Below are 18388 nucleotides of genomic sequence, written 5' to 3'. Positions count from 1 at the left end.
CAGCGTTTCTCATAATGTACTCTGCATAGAAGTTAAAATAAGCAGGGTGACAATATACAGCCTTGACGTACTCCTTTTCCTATTTGGAACCAGTCTGTTTTTCCATGTCCAGTTCTTAACTGTTGCTTCCTGACCTGCATACAGATTTCTCAAGAGGCAGGTTAGGTGGTCTGGTATTCCCATCTCTTTTAGAATTTTCCACTGTTTATTGTGATCCACACAGTCAAAGGCTTTGGCATAGTCAATAAAGCAGAAGTAGATGTTTTTCCGACATCTCTTGCTTTTCGATGACCCAGTGGATGTTGGCAATTTGATCTCTGGTTCCTCTGCCTTTTCTAAAAACAGCTTGAACATCTGGAAGTTCACGGTTCACGTATTGCTGAAGCCTGGCTTGGAGAATTTTGAGCATCACTTTACTAGCGTGTGAGATGAGTGCAGTTGTGCGGTAGTTTGATCATTCTTTGGCATTGCCTTTCTTTGGGATTGGAATGAAAACTGACCTTTTCCAGTCCTGTGGCCGCTGCTGAGTTTTCCAAATTTGCTGGCATACTGAGTGCAGCACTTTCACAGCATCATCTTTCAAGATTTGAAATAGCTCAACTGGAATTCCATCACCTCCATTAGCTTTGTTAGTAGTGATGTTTCCTAAGGCCCACTTGACTTTCCAGGATGTCTGGCTCTAGGTGAGTGATCACACCATTGTGATTATCTTAGTCATGAAGATCTGTTTTGTATAGTTCTTCTGTGTATTCTTCCACCTCTTCTTAATATCTTCTGCTTCTGTTAGGTCCATACCATTTCTGTCCCTTATTATGCCCATCTTTGCATGAAGTGTTCCCTTGGTATCTCTAATTTTCTTGAAGAGATCTCTATTCTTTCCCATTCTATTGTTTTCCTCTATTTCTTTGCACTGATCACTGAAGAAGTCTTTCTTATCTCTCCTTGCTATTCTTTGGAACTCTGCATTGAAATGGGTATATCTTTCCTTTTCTCCTTTGCCTTTCATTTCTCTTCTTTTCACAGCTATTTGTAAGGCCTCCTCAGACAACCATTTTGCCTTTTTGCATTTTTCTTGGGGATGGTCTTGATCCCTGCATCCTGTATAATGTCATGAACCTCTGTCCATAGTTCTTCAGGCACTCTATCAGATCTAATCCCTTGAATCTATTTGTCACTTCCACTGTATAATCATAAGGGATTTGATTTAGGTCATACCTGAGTGGTCTGGTGGTTTTCCTTATTTTCTTCAATTTAAGTCTGAATTTGGCAATAAGGAGTTCATGAACTGAGCCACAGTCAGCTCCCAGTCTTGTTTTTGCTGACTGTATAGAGCTTCTTTATCTTTGGCTGCAAAGGATATAATCAGTCTGACTTTAGTATTGACCATCTGGTGATGTCCGTGTGTAGAATCTTCTCTTGTGTTGTTGGAAGAGGATGTTTGCTATGACCAGTGCCTTCTCTTGGCAAAACTCTATTAGCCTTTGCCCTGCTTCATTTAGTACTCCAAGGCCAAATTTGCCTGTTACTCCAGATATTTCTTGACTTCCTACTTTTGCATTCCAGCCCCCTGTAATGAAAAGGACATCTTTTTGGGGTGTTAGTTCTACAAAGTCTTAATAAGTCTTCATAGAACTGTTCAACTTCAGCTTCTTCAGCATTACTGGTCGGAGCATAGACTTGGATTACTGTAATATTGAATGTTTTGCGCTGGAAATGATCAGAGATCATTCTGTCGTTTTTGAGATTGCATCCAAGTACTGCATTTCGGACTCTTGTTGACTATGATGGCTGCTCCATTTCTTCTAAGGGATTCCTGCCCACAGTAGTAGATATAAAAGTCATCTGAGTTAAATTCACCCTTTCCAGTCCGTTTTAGTTCGCTGATTCCTAGAATGTCGATGTTCACTCTTTCCATCTCCTGTTTGAGCACTTCCAATTTGCCTTGATCCATGAACCTAACATTCCAGGTTCCTATCCAATATTGCTCTTTACAGCATCGAACTTTACTTCCATTATCAGTCACATCCACAACTGGGTGTTGTTTTTGCTTTAGTTCTATCTCTTCATTCTTTCTGGAGTTATTTCTCCACTGATCTCCGGTAGCATATTGGGCACCCACTGACCTGGGGAGTTCATCTTTCAGTGTCCTATCTTTTTGCCTTTTCATACTTTTCATGGGGTTCTCAAGACGAGAATGCTGAAGTGGTTTGCCATTCCCTTCTCAGTTCTTGTTAGAACTCTACACCATACTCATCCATCTTGGGTGGCCCTACACGGCATGGCTCATAGTTACATTGAGTTAGACAAGCATATGGTCCATGTGAGCAGATTGGTTAGTTTTCTGTGATTGTGGTTTTCAGTCTGCCTGCCCTCTGATGGAGAAAGGTAAGAGGCTTATGGAAGCTTCTTGATGGGAGAGACTGACTAAGGGGGAAACTGGGTCTTCTGATGGGCGGAGCCATGCTCAGTAAATCTTTAATCCAATTTTCTGTTGATGGGTGGGGATGTGTTAAGAAGGCCAGGAACAGAGACTTAGGGTGATATTTTAAAGAAAGTTATCACTTCCACCATTAATATAGTAGGCTAAATTTCATGCCTAGCTCCCAAACTGTGTATGCAGCAAGGGCATGCTCAGCTTTTTGTTGAGAAATTATGCATAAACTAAAGGAGGGGGTGGGGATGGGATAATGGGTAAGGTAGTTGGTTCATTATTCAGTCAGTCTGTAGTTCTTACACATAGAAATTGAATCCCCTAAAATAGGGAAACTGGGATGATAGTGCAAGTTACTTTTTTCCTGAATTGTTTTTATTGTTGTTGGTGTGTTAAATCGAAGCATAGTTGATTTACATTGATGTGTTATTTTCAGGTTATGGCAAAGTGATGCTGTTTTCTTTTTCTCTCCTTTGCTCCCACCCTCCCTGTTTCCCCCCTCTCTCGTTCTCTCTCTATATATTTATATATATGTGTTCAGTTCAGTTCAGTCGCTCAGTCGTGTCCGACTCTTTGCAACCCCATGAATCGCAGCACACCAGGCCGCCCTGTCCATCACCATTTCCCAGAGTTCACTCAAACTCACGTCCATCGAGTCGGTGATGCCATCCAGCCATCTCATCCTCTGTCGTCCCCTTTTCCTCCTGCCCCCAATCCCTCCCAGCATCAAAGTCTGTTCCGATGAGACAACTCTTCACATGAGGTGGCCAAGGTACTGGAGTTTCAGCTTTAGCATCATTCCTTCCAAAGAAATCCCAGGGCTGATCTCCTTCAGAATGGACTGGTTGGATCTCCTTGCAGTCCAAGGGACTCTCAAGAGTCTTCTCCAACACCACAGTTCAAAAGCATCAATTCTTCGGCGCTCAGCTTTCTTCACAGTCCAACTCTTGCATCCATACATGACTACTGGAAAAACCATAGCCTTGACTAGACAGACCTTTGTTGGCAAAGTAATGTCTCTGCTTTTGAATATGCTATCTAGGTTGGTTATAACTTTCCTTCCAAGCAGTAAGCGTCTTTTAATTTCATGGCTGCAGGCACCATCTGCAGTGATTTTGGAGCCACAGAAATAAAGTCTGACACTGTTTCCACTGTTTCCCCATCTGTTTCACAAAGTGATGGGACCAGATGCCGTGATCTTTGTTTTCTGAATGTTGAGCTTTAAGCCAACTTTTTTACTCGCCTCTTTCACTCTCATCAAGAGGCTTTTGAGTTCCTCTTACTTTCTGCCATAAGGGTGGTGTCATCTGCATATCTGAGGTTATTGATATATACCTTGTGTATATCATACCTACCTTGTGTAATTAGGTTTCATTTTTATCTGTTCTTCTTGGTTTCCAAGCTGATCCATTCTCTTCGCAGCTTCTTAAATTTAACGTTTTTCTTCTGCTATTACTTTTTTCATTCTCTGTGTCTTTTGGGGTTATGTACCTTTTTAATTCCTTTATTATTGTCACTTCAGTGAGGTTTCTAGAAAGAGTGGAAATAAACTCATGCTTTCCTCCACATTTAATTGGTTAGATATGAGGAGTGAGTGAGGCTTTCATTGTGGGTTGCCCTTTTGGGATTCTGGCTTCACTGACTTCGTGGAGAATATAAAAAGAAGGGCAAGTTTGTTAGGATGGAGTTAGAGACTGGATGAAGCAGACCATCAGTTTGGGATGTACTAATTTTGAAGTTCCTATGGGACATACAAGTGGAGATGTACAGTGTATGTACTGGGATTTGTGATTCTGAACTTCAGCTTTGAGGTTTTGGCTATGGTTATAGATTTGGAAATTGCAGTGGTAATTGAAGCCATATATGAAAATATGACTACCTAGGAAAAGCAGGTAGACTAGGAAGAGTAAGCAACAGTTAGAGCTGGACATGGAACAACAACAGACTGGTTCCAAATAGGAAAAGGAGTACGTCAAGGCTGTATATTGTCACCCTGCTTATTTAACTTATATGCAGAGTACATGATGAGAAACTCTGGACTGGAAGAAACACAAGCTGGAATCCAGATTGCTGGGAGAAATATCAATAACCTCAGATATGCAGATGATACCACCCTTATGGCAGAAAGTGAAGAGGAACTAAAAAACCTCTTGATGAAAGTGAAAGTGGAGGGTGAAAAAGTTGGCCTAAAGCTCAACATTCAGAAAACGAAGATCATGGCATCCAGTCCCATCACTTCATGGGAAATAGATGGGAAACAGTGGAAACAGTGTCAGACTTTATTTTGGGGGGCTCCAAAATCACTGCAGATGGTGCCTGCAGCCATGAAATTAAAAGACGCTTACTGCTTGGAAGGAAAGTTATGACCAACCTAGATAGCATATTCAAAAGCAGAGACATTACTTTGCCAACAAAGGTCTGTCTAGTCAAGGCTATGGTTTTTCCAGTAGTCATGTATGGATGCGAGAGTTGGACTGTGAAGAAGGCTGAGTGCCGAAGAATTGATGCTTTTGAACTGTGGTGTTGGAGAAGACTCTTGAGAGTCCCTTGGACTGCAAGGAGATCCAACCAGTCCATTCTGAAGGAGATCAGCCCTGGGATTTCTTTGGAAGGAATGATGCTAAAGCTGAAACTCCAGTACTTTGGCCACCTCATGCAAAGAGTTGTCTCATCGGAACAGACTTTGATGCCGGGAGGGATTGGGGGCAGGAGGAAAAGGGGACGACAGAGGATGAGATGGCTGGATGGCATCACCGACTCGATGGACACGAGTCTGGGTGAACTCTGGGAAATGGTGATGGACAGGGAGGCCTGGTGTGCTGCGATTCATGGGGTCGCAAAGAGTCGGACACGACTGAGCGAGTGAACTGAACTGAAGAAGAGTAACAATTTGAGTAGAAAGCCATAGGGAACACTTAAAGTCCATAGGGTAAACAGAGAAGGGAACAACCAGAGAGATGAAAAGGTAACCAAGAAGAATAGGGTTAGAAAAAGCAATCGGAGTTTCAAGCAGATGAGTGGTTATTGTAGTTGAGAGCAGCCAAGAGTGTGGAGAAGATTAGGGTCAGAAAGGAGTCTGATTTTGTTCATAGGGATATCTGAGATGTGCTTCCAGTGGAAAGATGGGGACATAACCTATGTTATAGCAAGTTAGAAGCAAATTAACTGAGATGTGAAGACAGCAAGTATAGGTGACTTAATGAAGCTTGGTAGTTAAAAGAAGATGAGGGTGATGTAGAAGGAAGAGGGCCATAGTAGCTGAAGAGCAGAGGGCAAGAGAGGGGTTTTTGTTTTTTCCTTTAAAAGATGGGAGTGATTTGAAACTGCTGTAGACTAAAGGTAAAGAGCGGAGAGAACCCATTGATTGGAGATAAGTCCTCTGGTCATTATAGTAAAATATGAAAAATAAGCAAAATATGGATTTTGAAAAGAAAAAAAACTGTTTAGAAACATTAAATATTTCAACTATAGTGATCATAGAATATTTTAAAATTTAGTAAATTTGTGAGATATAAAATATTCAGAAGTTGATTGCATTTCTGTATATCAGTACTAGCCAGTTCAAATATTCAGTGAAAACAGAGTTCTTGTTTATACAATATAAAAATTCTAGCCCCAGCTTTTGTGGGGAAAAAATGATTTCCATTTTTTAAAAAAGCAGAATCCTTTCAAAGCTTCCAGGAGAAATAAATTTGAGAAGATGATAAAACATTGATTTTCCTGGGTAAGACTGACAGTTGATACCACTTCACAATAGGTTTAAAACTGTATCACAAAAGAATTCTAGTATTCATCTGGAAATATAAACTTAGAGAAGTATATTCATTGAAGAAATTTTGGGAAGAATGTTGAACATATTAGCCCTAGAAATAGTGAAGCATTTAACAGAGGTTCGTAGTTTAAATCATTTTGGAAGTTAGCATCCAGTGCAACAGCAGTGCAAGAAATTGACCCTATTATTTATCAGAATTCAGTAGATGGTAATGAGACTGTCACAGAACCTACGGACAGGAAGAATTATTTAGCGTATGGTTTTGGGGCACCTACTTTAGAATAGGGGAGAAATGTCAGATCAGAGTCTTCTCTCATATTTTATAATCATAATTTCAGATATATATTTTAAGAATATAGATCAACTTAGGTAGTAATATATCAGACCTCCTATTACAGGATTTCCTGTGATTAGGGAGTAGTCACCAAGGTTAAGGTCAACAGATTTCATTACTTGAGAGTTTAACTTAAATGAAACCTTTAAAAGCTAAAATAAATAGGTAGATTGGGAAAGAAATTCTTTTTGGGAAACATGAACAGATAGAATATCTTGATCACATTAAAAAGCTTACAAATTGATAAGAAAATGTGAGCCATTTCGTTCATATAAGTGAACAAATAGCATGAGTAAACAGTTAACAGAAGAAGTATATGTCGTTAACAAGAATGTATTAACAGAAAAGGTTAGACTAATCAGAGAACTTACTAAAAGTAGGGCATAATTTTCCACTCATTAGAGTTTTTAAATGACATCCAAAATTACTCAGTTTTGTTGATATAACAAAGGGAAAAGAGAATAAACACTGATCATGTCCCTGTGTTATGTAACATATGTTGTTTCATCCCTTCCATCAACTCTAGGAATTAGGCTTTTTCTGGACTTTGAGTTGGCAAATTAGGGATTCAGAATAGCTTAGTTGACAAACTAGGGCCGTCTGTCTCCAAAGTCCATGGTTTTTCCATTCCCTATGATGCAGTTGTGATTGCTATTGTAGTTGTGTCTTTTTGGGAGAACATTTTGGTAGTGTGTCTAAAGAGCCTTAGCTGTTTGTGTTCTTTTTTCAATTCAGTAATTTCTGTTGTAGGAATCTATTCTGGGGGGGGAGTATCCTGATAATAGAAAAAGCCTTACATCCAAGGCTATTTATTGAAGCATTATTTAGATGAGTGCAAAAATTAGAGGCAATATAAATGTCCATTAATATATTAAATAAGCTATGAAACATCCACTAGTAGAGAATATAATGTTAGAATAGAAAAAGTTATGTTGGTTATGTCATAGCAAGATATAATGATAGGTGAAAACAGGGTATTAAATTTTACAGAAGGTGTAATTACAGCTATATAAATTAAACATGTTGGGGGAAAATACTAAAAGGTAACATATGAGATGCTAATTGTAGCTGTGTTTGGATGTTGGGAACTATGGGAAATTTTTGTTTTTCAAATTTTATTTATAATAGGAGTCACACCTATTAAGAAAATGGCTGTAGAAACTTGGACCCATTGGCTCTGAGAATCCCCTTCCACCTTGAGATCAACCTCTTGTCCTAGAACACACAGAATAGCCCAGGCTGTGTTGTGTTTGGATGGGTCTGGATGACTCACACTTCCTGTGAACCTCACCCTTTCAGGCTTTGAGCAATCAGGACAAAGTTTTAAAAGCACCCAAGTGGAATTTCTTTTCTCATAGGCATTGAAGTGGCAGCAGCACCAAGGATTGCTTCCTCCTGGCATGACCATAGATTTGTTCAGAGGCAAAGCAGCTGTCAAAGATGTAGAAGAAGAAAAGTTTCCTACACAGCTGAGCAGGCATATTAAGGTAGGATCCTTGGACCGCCCAGTTGGTAATCACTTGTTGGGGACTCAGCGTATGCTTACTCAGCCTGGCCCTGTGCCAGTAGCTTGGGTTGGGGAGTAGAAGTCATTCTTCAGCTCTGACAACATTCATGGTTGCTGCTGGTGACCACTGAGGCCCACCTGTGGCCTGGCAATGGCACACCTCAGCTGCATTACCAAGTGGACATTCATTGGACACTGACCCATCATTTCCCCTTGGACTTTCTCCCAGGAACCCTGCATTTGGAAAAACGCTTTAGCTCTTAGGTTAAACCTGGGACTAAAAACCATGAACTCTCTTATGTAATTTTCCTGTTCATCATTTGTGTTTTTGCCTGCTATATGTTTGGCAAAGGACCAGGCCTGGATTGGAAAGTGGGCTTCAGTGGTGTTTGAGGAAAATAGTTTTATCATCTTAATGGCTGGTTCTTGGTGTTTTTTTGCCTTTATTTTTTTTCTTTCTGAGACTTTTCTAGTAAAAAGCAAAATGAAGTATTTGTTGCAGTTCCCAGAATTATAACTGTATTTGCTACTTGACCATCTCCTTTTTATTCCTTTCTATTATAGTTTCTTTTTGGATTTGTGCTCTGATTGAGTTTATAGAGTTAAAAATATTTCATAACATCTTTGGCTTAGTATTTTGAATTTGTCTTTTCTGGATTATATGTTCTGACTTCCATGTAAAGATATTTTTGAGCAGCACTTTTACTTTCCTTGGCAAAAGCCTTGTGACAAATAGAAATCCATTAAATTATGCTGCTAGACTAAGATTTTCTGTTTTAAACACTTCCTTTTGGGCCATTTAAAATGAGACTCGTAATAGAGCTTTTCTCTGTTCTCATCTGTCTAATGTACTGTTGTTTCCATCTCTTAATGGAAACATCAGTGCTGATAAATGCTTCAGATACATTTCCCAAGCATTTCTGTCAGCTCTAATTGGTTCTCTTAGTCAGTCACATATTATCACTTGTTTAGATGAAGGTCGTAAAAAGAAACAGTGATAATAAAATTTGTTTAAAAAATAGTGTAGGAAAACAACTATTTTGAAAAAAATGAATTTTTTCCCCCAGATTAAAAAGAAGGAACATATGCCATATTAAGTTAGTGTGAAAATCATGTTAACAGTGACTGATTCTGGTAAAAACTCACTGTTTGAGTTAACAGGATTATTTGTTCTAAGTCCCTTGCTAAAATAGTTTTTTTGTTTGCTTTTCTTTGGAAATACCAACGTCATTAAAAAAAAAATCAAATTAGTTTCAGTGGTGAACCTCAGTGTTAAACTGGTTGGAGAGAATATATCAAGCATTTCTTTGTGTTCCAAATTCTATAATATAGGCTCGCTATGACTCTGTGCTAGGGCCAAGCTCTCAAAAGATTAAAATGGGAATTGTTTTAAGGCCACTAGATAAAAATGCATCTGTTTCATTGTTTCATTTGAAACAGTTTGGTCAGAAATCACATGTGGAGTGTGCTCGATTTTCTCCAGATGGTCAATATCTGGTTACTGGTTCTGTTGACGGATTCATTGAAGTATGGAACTTTACGACTGGAAAAATCAGAAAGGTAAAGTATTTTAAATATATTAATTTTTCTAGTAGGAGAATTATCTGTTATTGTTTTTAAGTTATTTGTTATAGTTGCAATTTAAAATTAGTTTTTGAATGGGTAAGATGTACATCTGATAAAACATTTTATAAAACAGAACAGTTATTCAGTAAAGGCTCTTGTTCCCCACTTTTGTTCCTCAGCCAGTCAATTCCCTTCTTTGGTGCACCCAGAGTTACCAGTTTCTTGTGTAATCTTTATGGAATATTCTGTGTGTATATGTAAGCAGTGGCTTGTTGTTTATAGTCTAACCTTTTTGTAGTACTAATTGCATTTCTCTTATCATGAATGAAGTGGAATATCCTTATATGTGAAAAACCACCAGTATTTCCTAGTCTGTGAAGTCTGTTCCTATCCTTTGCCCATTTCTCTTTTGGACTACTTCTTACTGATTTGTAGGAGCTCTTTGTAGTTTGCGGAAATCAACCTTGGTAATATGCATTGCAAATATTTTTCAGCTTTGACTTTTGTCTTTTGACTTAATGTATGGTTTTGCTTTGTACAGGTAACAGTTTTTTGTACCATCGTATTTTATCCGTCTTTTCTCCCACGATTTATTCAAATACTTCTATGTTTCTTTTTGTGTTTAGTTTTTGATCCATCTGGCATTTGATTAGGGTGATAAAATTGGCATAGATCCAGCTTAACTTTCCCAAATAGCTACTTACTGACTTAACCACTGATTTAAAATGTAATCTTTATGATTACTAAATTCCACTCCACATACAGTGGATTTATGAGTGGTTTTCACTTTCTACATTGTATATTTCTTTACAGTTTGCCTTTTTTTTTTTTTAACCATGAAACAGTCTCACTTTATAATTAGAAAAAATAAAGATATTTCATTATGAACAGTAATGGATGATAAAAGAAAAATAACAAATACAATAATCAATACATGATTTTAGGAAAGGTAGCTGACTATGGAAAAATGTTTCTCATGTCATACCATTAAATAAATTCAGATTTATTAAAGATGTACAATATGAAACTGTAGGGAAATTTTGTTGAGAAAGGATTAGTAAGCAAAAGATGTAGGCTGTTACATTTGTATTTTTTATTTATTTGAATTGTGTAAAAAAGGTACTCCCAGTATTATCAGTTGTTCATCAGGATAATGTGCATGACACTGCTATTTGCTTTGGAGATTTAATCAGCACAGTCTACCATCCTGCTTCCAGTAAGTTTGTAGAGACCTGGGGTAACTGGTGTTTTTGTGGTATTTTGATAATTGCTTATCATTGTTTCCTTTAGGATCTTAAGTACCAGGCACAGGATAACTTTATGATGATGGATGATGCTGTTCTCTGTATGTGCTTCAGCAGAGATACAGAAATGTTAGCAACTGGTGCCCAAGATGGAAAAATCAAGGTATGACTTAGAGGCATGAACTCTTATATGTAGACATTTTGAGAATTCTGTGATGAGCTAGTCCCTACATAGGGTTTTTTTTAACTACTCTTTATTGAGTATCAACTTTATACCAGTCACTTTAGTTTTTCTTATTTAACCGTAATAATAACTCTGTTTACGGAGGTCCAATAATTTAAAGTCACACAGTTGGTGATAGATTTGGGACTTAGATCTGCTCGTGCCCTTTCTCCTGTGCCACCATAGCTTACCGTATTTGGTGTGTTTTGCTTTGGGGTGGTGGTCTGCAAATGCTTAGCAGTGATCAGCTATGGCTTGTATTTAATTGCTGGTCAAATACCCTGGGCTAGGTAAAATACAGAAATAGTCTCTGCTAAGTGAACTTAGAGTCTAAATTTTTGTTTTAATAATTTAAAAGGAAAGAGGTTTAAGTTTCAGAGGATTCAAGTTGTCATTGTACTTTGAGAACTGACATATCATATTCAGCTATTGGCATGCATTTTTAATGCTCTTTTTAGTACCTTAGTGAGCCCTGTATTTTGGCTGTCTCTGCAGGGTAGGAGTGGGACATGGGACACTGTATTAGGTATAAGTTTTTACTGTTCTTTTTTCAAAAAAATAAAGGTATGGAAGATTCAGAGTGGACAGTGTTTAAGGAGATTTGAAAGGGCACACAGCAAAGGTGTCACCTGTCTAAGCTTCTCTAAGGATAGCAGTCAGATCCTTAGTGCCTCTTTTGACCAGACAATTAGGTAAGTAAGAATTTCCAAACTGCCCTCACTTTTGTTTGATGTGATGAAACTTCAGAGGGAGGTACTAGTTAGTGATTTCTATGTTTTCACCAGGATTCCTTTATATGGAAAGTGAGGGAATAAATGAGTAATGAATAAATGTGAGACCTTATTTCCCCAAAGTACAGCAGACACAGTGCTGTTGTGCTGTCCATTTGGGTCTTTACCCAGAAGAGAGATCAGAAGGGGATTTTAGTAGCGCTTCATGTTTCTCAGAGTGTGGTCTATGGACCTACCTGCATCAGGGTCACCTGAGGGAGCATGTGACAAATACAGATTCCTGGGACCCAGCAGAGACCTAGAAGTCTGTCGCTGAACAGAAGCTTGTGGTATCAGTGGCCTATCTTCTTCCAGTCTCTCTGCAAAGCTTTTGGTTCGGTTTTGTTTGATTGTTAGACAGAATGAAAATACGACTGCATACATAATTGTATAGTCCCTGTTCTTAATATTTTAACATGAGCTTCTGTAATTCATCTAAAATGCTTTCAACTTGGTTCCAACCACAGTATACATGATATTAATTGCTATTTTCATTTGCTTTTATTGTGATAGAATTCATGGTTTAAAATCTGGAAAAACCCTGAAGGAATTCCGTGGCCATTCCTCCTTTGTTAATGAAGCAACCTTTACACAGGATGGACATTATATTATCAGTGCATCCTCTGATGGCACTGTAAAGGTTAAGTATTTGCTACTGATTTATTTTGGGGTGTCTATTCCATTTTTTCTATTTTGCCCTTTGAGGAGTTTTCAGTGGTGATAATGTTGATAGTTATGGTGGCTAAACCTCTTTTCGCTGTATTTTAGCCATAATTGAGATCTGTGCCAATAATCACAATCTGTGGGTAATTCCTGTTGGCCTAGGACCTCAAATCTCAAACCTACAGGCTATATGATATGTAGGATAAGGCGTAGAGTTCTAAACTTAAGTCAGCTCCTGTTTACAGTGGTTACATTTGACTTTGCCACAAAATCAAATGGGCTTCCTGCAACAGTCAAATTCACGAAGGGCTCAGTGGCAGAATAAATAGGTCTTTTTTATTGCAGAGCTTCACCCCACACCCAGCCCCCCACATTAGGATGTTTCTGATAGCATTTATGAGGAACAAGATGGTGTAGGGTAGAACTAAGTCCTCTTAGTTACTTGCTACCTTCAGCTCTCAGCTGAAAGTAATAGATCTTCAGTGCCTTAAGCGATGTAGTTATTTCAAGAGAGGGCATCATTTCCTAGAAAAGGTGGGCAATCCAAATTGAAAATTGCTAGAGATCTTTGAGACACTCCACTTACATTGTACATCTGCTTTTAAATTGCCTTTTGTAAGTGAATGTTCTCTGGCAGAAGACCTAAATGTCCTAACACAGATCCCTAACAGTCAGACCCCTTTCTGTGATGGCCTGGGAATTGAACCAGAAATTTGAAGGTAGGAGATGTACTCTTCTTCAGGATGGAACAGAAATACACAGAGTTCTTGGTGCTGTAGTCATGGGGTTTGCCTTCTCTGTGCTGTGAATATGGGCCTTACAGCCTATAGGACTGTGAGGTGGTTTCTATAGGTCTCTTTGTTTTGTAGTCTTTTCCTTTAGTTTTTGCAGTAGGTGGGATAAAATATCTCACTGACTTTTTGGACAGAAAACTCTAGAAGTCCCTTGATCACCGAAATGTTAATTTCTCTTCTAGGTTGCTGGGCTTTAGAGAGGCAGTTGGGGGAGGTGATACTGTATTTATTAAGGAAATAAATATTGAGACAACTAGTGGGGCAGCTATTTCCTCCTTTATCTAGGTATTTATTCAACATCCATTTTGCGCTAGGCTCCATTGAAGCCACAGGAGAAACACAGCATAGTCATGCCTTTGAGGTTTTTATATCATCACTACTCATGATGTGAGTAGTGTCCAGACACAGGCAACAGTTGGTTCATCCCTTCTCTAAGCATGTCTCAGATTTCAGTAACTATGATGTCTGATTATCTGCGTCAGTTCATAATAGTTCAGAAGGACAAGGTAAAAAGCATTAGGATGGAGAACTATTAGAAGAGGTATTGGACTGGGAGAGGTCATACAAGTGGCCAAGATTAGCCTCCGCTTCATGGATCCTCACTTGTGGCTGTTGACATTGTGACTTCTGTGGAGTGGTTCTCAGTACAAACTGAATCATTTGTGGAACTTTTAAAAAAATACACAAAGCTACATACATCGCACCCTAGACCCACCAAATTTGAATCTCAGCATCCTGAGCATATAAATCTAAAAACCCCTCATTTCATTTTGATGTCCAGAGACCGGGTAGCTTTCTGGTTGTTTATGACAGTAGCAGTGTTGACACATAGCTAATTTCAAAGTTAGGAAGCTTGTTAGCCAAGGGAAATTTTGTAGGAAAAGAGCATAATTTTAAAAGTTTTATTATTTAGGTTTCCGATTTTTTGTTGTTTTTATCAGTTAATCAGCAAATAGGGGAGTTCTTTTGTATATGGCAATGCTAGGTATTTGTACTGTAAGCAGCTTTTTTTTAAGTCCTTTTTTTTTTTCTTTTAAAGTAACTTAGTTTTCAACCCTCAGACTTTAGAAATTGCTGCACTCTCACCCCTAAATGTATATGCCTTATGTTTTGGTGTTGTAGATCTGGAACATGAAGACCACAGAATGTTCAAATACCTTTAAATCCTTGGGCAGCACTGCTGGGACAGACATCACTGTCAACAGTGTGATCCTGCTTCCTAAAAACCCAGAGCACTTCGTGGTTTGTAACAGATCCAACACAGTGGTCATCATGAACATGCAGGGACAGGTGAGTGCTCAGAATGTACCTTTCCTCGGGCCCTGTGGGTAGTTCCCTAGTCAGAAAGACTTGGTCCTACACTTTATTTTAGACTCTTATTTAAATTTTAAATTCTATTGTCAACAAAGCATCTTTCTGGCATCTCAAAAGTTAGCTCCTTTCCGTGGGATGTTTGTATACTATGGTCTTTCTTTTGCATCCTTTGGATGAATTAAATTCTCTCTTTTTTTTTTTAGTTTGTTTTTTTGGCTGCTCTAGGCCTTCGTTGCTGCATGTAGGCTTTTTCTAGTTGTGGCGAGCAGGGGCTACTCTCCAGTTGAAGTGCATAGGATTCTCATTGTGGTGGCTTTTTGCTGTGGAGCGCAGGCTCGAGCAGCCAAGCTTTAGCTGTTGCTGCTCACAGGCTATGGAGCAAGGTCTCAGTAGTTGTGGCACACAGGCTTAGTTGCCTCTCGGCACGTGGGGTCTTCCCAGACCAGGGATTGAACCCGTGTCCCCTGCAGGTGGCAGGGGATTCTGAACCACTGGATCACCAGGGAAGTCCCCTGGTTTGTCTTTAAACCTTCTTCAGAACCTCACTGAAGATTTTAAGGTATAACAATCCCTCTGTGAGGGAAGGAGACATAGTGTGTGGATTAAGAGTTTGGGATATCTGTTAGCGACCATATGATCTAAGGTGGAACTCCAGTAGGAGAAGAGCAAGTGTCTTCATGATGTGTGTTTGTAATCAGAACACCTGCTGGTTCCCAAAGAACCTCGCTTTTGTAGCACCAGGGACATGAGGAGTATCAAAGTTGAGGTCTCAAGCCCTTGGATGTGTTGTGATGCTACTGAAATGTTGACCTGAGCACTTGGGGATCTGGCTGAGCATGGAGAAGACCCAGGGGCTGGTGTATGGAACTGTCTTTCCATTGCTTAAGTCCCTATAAAAGATAAATTGGTGGTGACGAACCCATGGTTGAGATGGCTGGTCCTCAGTACTGCTGGGACACTGCATAATAGCCACAGCTGCCCAGTTCTTAGTTTTCTGCTTGACTTTTTTTTTTTTTTTTCCATGTAGCAGAGTTTTATTAAAGTATAAAGAGGACAGAGAAAGCTTGTGACGTAGACATCAGAAGGAGGATGGAGAGTGTACTCTTATCAAGACCTTATATACTTTTATCAGACCCACTCCCCACAACATACATCTTAAGATAACAAGATTAGTCAGAAGGTTATTGTTAAGGAGATACATTGTTCTTATATAATCATTTAGCACAGAGCTTAAGGAAAAACAAAGAGCCCTGGACCCCTTCCCTCCTTGAGGGCCCAGACTCCTTATCAATCTACCTAAGAATTAGTTTTGTCATTCACCCCTTTTTCTTTTAGGAGAGTTATGTTGCCAAGGGAAAAAGGTGGCATTTTCATTCCATAACTACTTCCTGCTGGGATGGGGGCATTGTCCCTAAATTGTTGAGGCAGCATATTCTCCTAACCCGCATATTGAGGGTTTCTAATCCGGGGACCCCAAGTTGGAGGAGGTTGTAGAAGTTGTATCAGCATGAACAGTCATTGTAACCTAAAAGCTTTTACATGGCTAGAAACAAACCCCATTATACAGTTAGAGATGTAAGGCAAAATAGTCATTCAGTTCAGTTCAGTTGCTCAGTCGTGTCTGACTCTTTGCATGCCCATGAATCGCAGCACGCCAGGCCTCCCTGTCCATCACCATCTCCCAGAATTCACTCAGACTCACGTCCATCGAGTCAGTGATGCCATCCAGCCATCTCATCCTCTGTCGTCCCCTTCTCCTCCTGCCCCTGATCCCTCCCAGCATCAGAGTCTTTTCCAATGAGTCAGCTCTTCGCATGAGGTGGCCAGAGTACTGGAGTTTCAGCTTTAGCATCATTCCTTCCAAACACCACCCAGGGCTGATCTCCTTCAGAATGGGCTGGTTGGATCTCCTTGCAGTCCAAGGGACTCTCAAGAGTCTTCTCCAACACCACAGTTCAAAAGCATCAATTCTTCGGCGCTCAGCTTTCTTCACAGTCCAACTCTCGCATCCACACATGACCACTGGAAAAACCACAGCCTTGACTAGATGGAACTTCGTTGGCAAAGTAATGTCTCTGCTTTTGAATATGCTGTCTAGATTGGTCATAACTTTTCTTCCAAGGAGTAAGCGTCTTTTAATTTCATGGCTGCAGTCACCATCTGCAGTGATTTTGGAGCCCCCCAAAATAAAGTGTGACACTGTTTCCACTGTTTCCCCATCTATTTCCCATGAAGTGATGGGACTGGATGCCATGATCTTCGTTTTCTGAATGTTGAGCTTTAAGCCAACTTTTTCACGCTCCTCTTTCACTTTCATCAAGAGGCTTTTTAGTTCCTCTTCACTTTCTGCCATAAGGGTGGTGTCATCTGCATATCTGAGGTTATTGATATTTCTCTTGGCAGTTTGATTCCAGCTTGTGCTTCTTCCAGCCCAGAGTTTCTCATGATGTACCCTGCATATAAGTTAAATAAGCAGGGTGACAGTATACAGCCTTGACATATTCCTTTTCCTATTTGGAACCAGTCTGTTGTTCCATGTCCAGTTCTGACTGTTGCTTCCTGACCTGCATATAGGTTTCTCAAGAGACAGGTCAGGTCGTCTGGTATTCCCATCTCGTTCAGAATTTTCCACTGTTTATTGTGATCCACACAGTCAAAGGCTTTGGCATAGTCAATAAAAGCAGAAATAGATGTTTTTCTGGAACTCTCTTGCTTTTTCGATGATCCAGCGGATGTTGGCAATTTGATCTCTGGTTCCTCTGCCTTTTCTAAAACCAGCTTGAACATCTAGAAGTTCACGGTTCACGTATTGCTGAAGCCTGGCTTGGAGAATTTTGAGCATTACTTTACTAGCGTGTGAGATGAGTGCAATTGTGCAGTAGTTTGAGCATTCTTTGGCATTGCTTTAAAACGTAATCAGAATTAAAAGTCACATTATTTCCATAGTTAAGGTACAGTGAGTTATACCAGTCCATTTTTGGATTGTTAGATGTCTTCAGATTAAGAAGAGGCGTCACATATGATTGTTGTTGGTGAAGAGGTGAAGAAAGTCCTTCTCTTGAATTGGAAAAACCCACCATATGAAGCCTTCCAGTGATAAAGAAAGGAGCATTTTGCAGACCTAGCAATTAGACCAATTTTGGAGACTGGATCAGGGGTCACCTGCCAGAGTTCTCATAATATCTGTTTAAAGATTGAAAGCTGAATCACATAGTAAATTCTAAGGCTTCAGGATCTATGACAATATTGGTGCACAAAAATGGTCTGTCATAGAGACAGTCCCTTCTAGGGGCAGTTTGAGCCCTCATTAATGCTATGGGTAAAACCCTAAACCAATTGTCTTGTGTTTCTTGAGTTAGCGTATGCAGATGCCTCTTAATAATGTCATTAGCCTTTTCTTCCTTTTCAAAGGAAGTAGCCCACTGTACTTTCAATCTGGGATTCCTGACTTAGGTTCTTAGAAACCTCATGCTCACCAGCAGCGCTTCTATCCATATAGTTTGGAGGTACAGCTATGACAAGGACTCACTTTTAGGACTCTAGCCCCACATGGAAGCAGCCAAGAGAGATGTTGCTGAAGCTAGAGTTCCACCTTATTCCTGACTGTGCTTCTAGCAAGTCTGAGTTCTCATGACTATTCCAAGCTTGGGGTCTGAGTAAAAGTACACTAACAGCATGGTTCACAACTCCCTTGAAAGTCTATGATCCAACAGATTAGGTTAATGGTTCTAATTCCCCAGGCAATTACGGAATGGTCACAGAAAACCAGG

At 39.6% G+C, this 18388-nt stretch overlaps 1 protein-coding gene across 1 annotated transcript in view; it reads left to right on the top strand.

Moving 5' to 3' along the window:
• The window catches only part of SMU1 (SMU1 DNA replication regulator and spliceosomal factor), a 31233-nt gene that overhangs the window by 9330 nt on the left and 3515 nt on the right, over window positions 1–18388 (top strand). Inside the window, exons 5-10 of the mRNA XM_052644869.1 lie at window positions 7896–8024; window positions 9485–9604; window positions 10901–11017; window positions 11642–11769; window positions 12361–12487; window positions 14427–14594. Of these exons, the coding sequence (XP_052500829.1) occupies window positions 7896–8024; window positions 9485–9604; window positions 10901–11017; window positions 11642–11769; window positions 12361–12487; window positions 14427–14594 (789 nt within the window). The remainder of the gene's footprint in view (window positions 1–7895; window positions 8025–9484; window positions 9605–10900; window positions 11018–11641; window positions 11770–12360; window positions 12488–14426; window positions 14595–18388) is intronic.

This window comes from Budorcas taxicolor, chromosome 8 (assembly GCF_023091745.1).
Source record: "Budorcas taxicolor isolate Tak-1 chromosome 8, Takin1.1, whole genome shotgun sequence".
In the NCBI taxonomy this organism is placed as follows: Eukaryota; Metazoa; Chordata; class Mammalia; order Artiodactyla; family Bovidae; genus Budorcas; species Budorcas taxicolor.
This window is presented reverse-complemented; position numbering and strand designations above follow the sequence as displayed.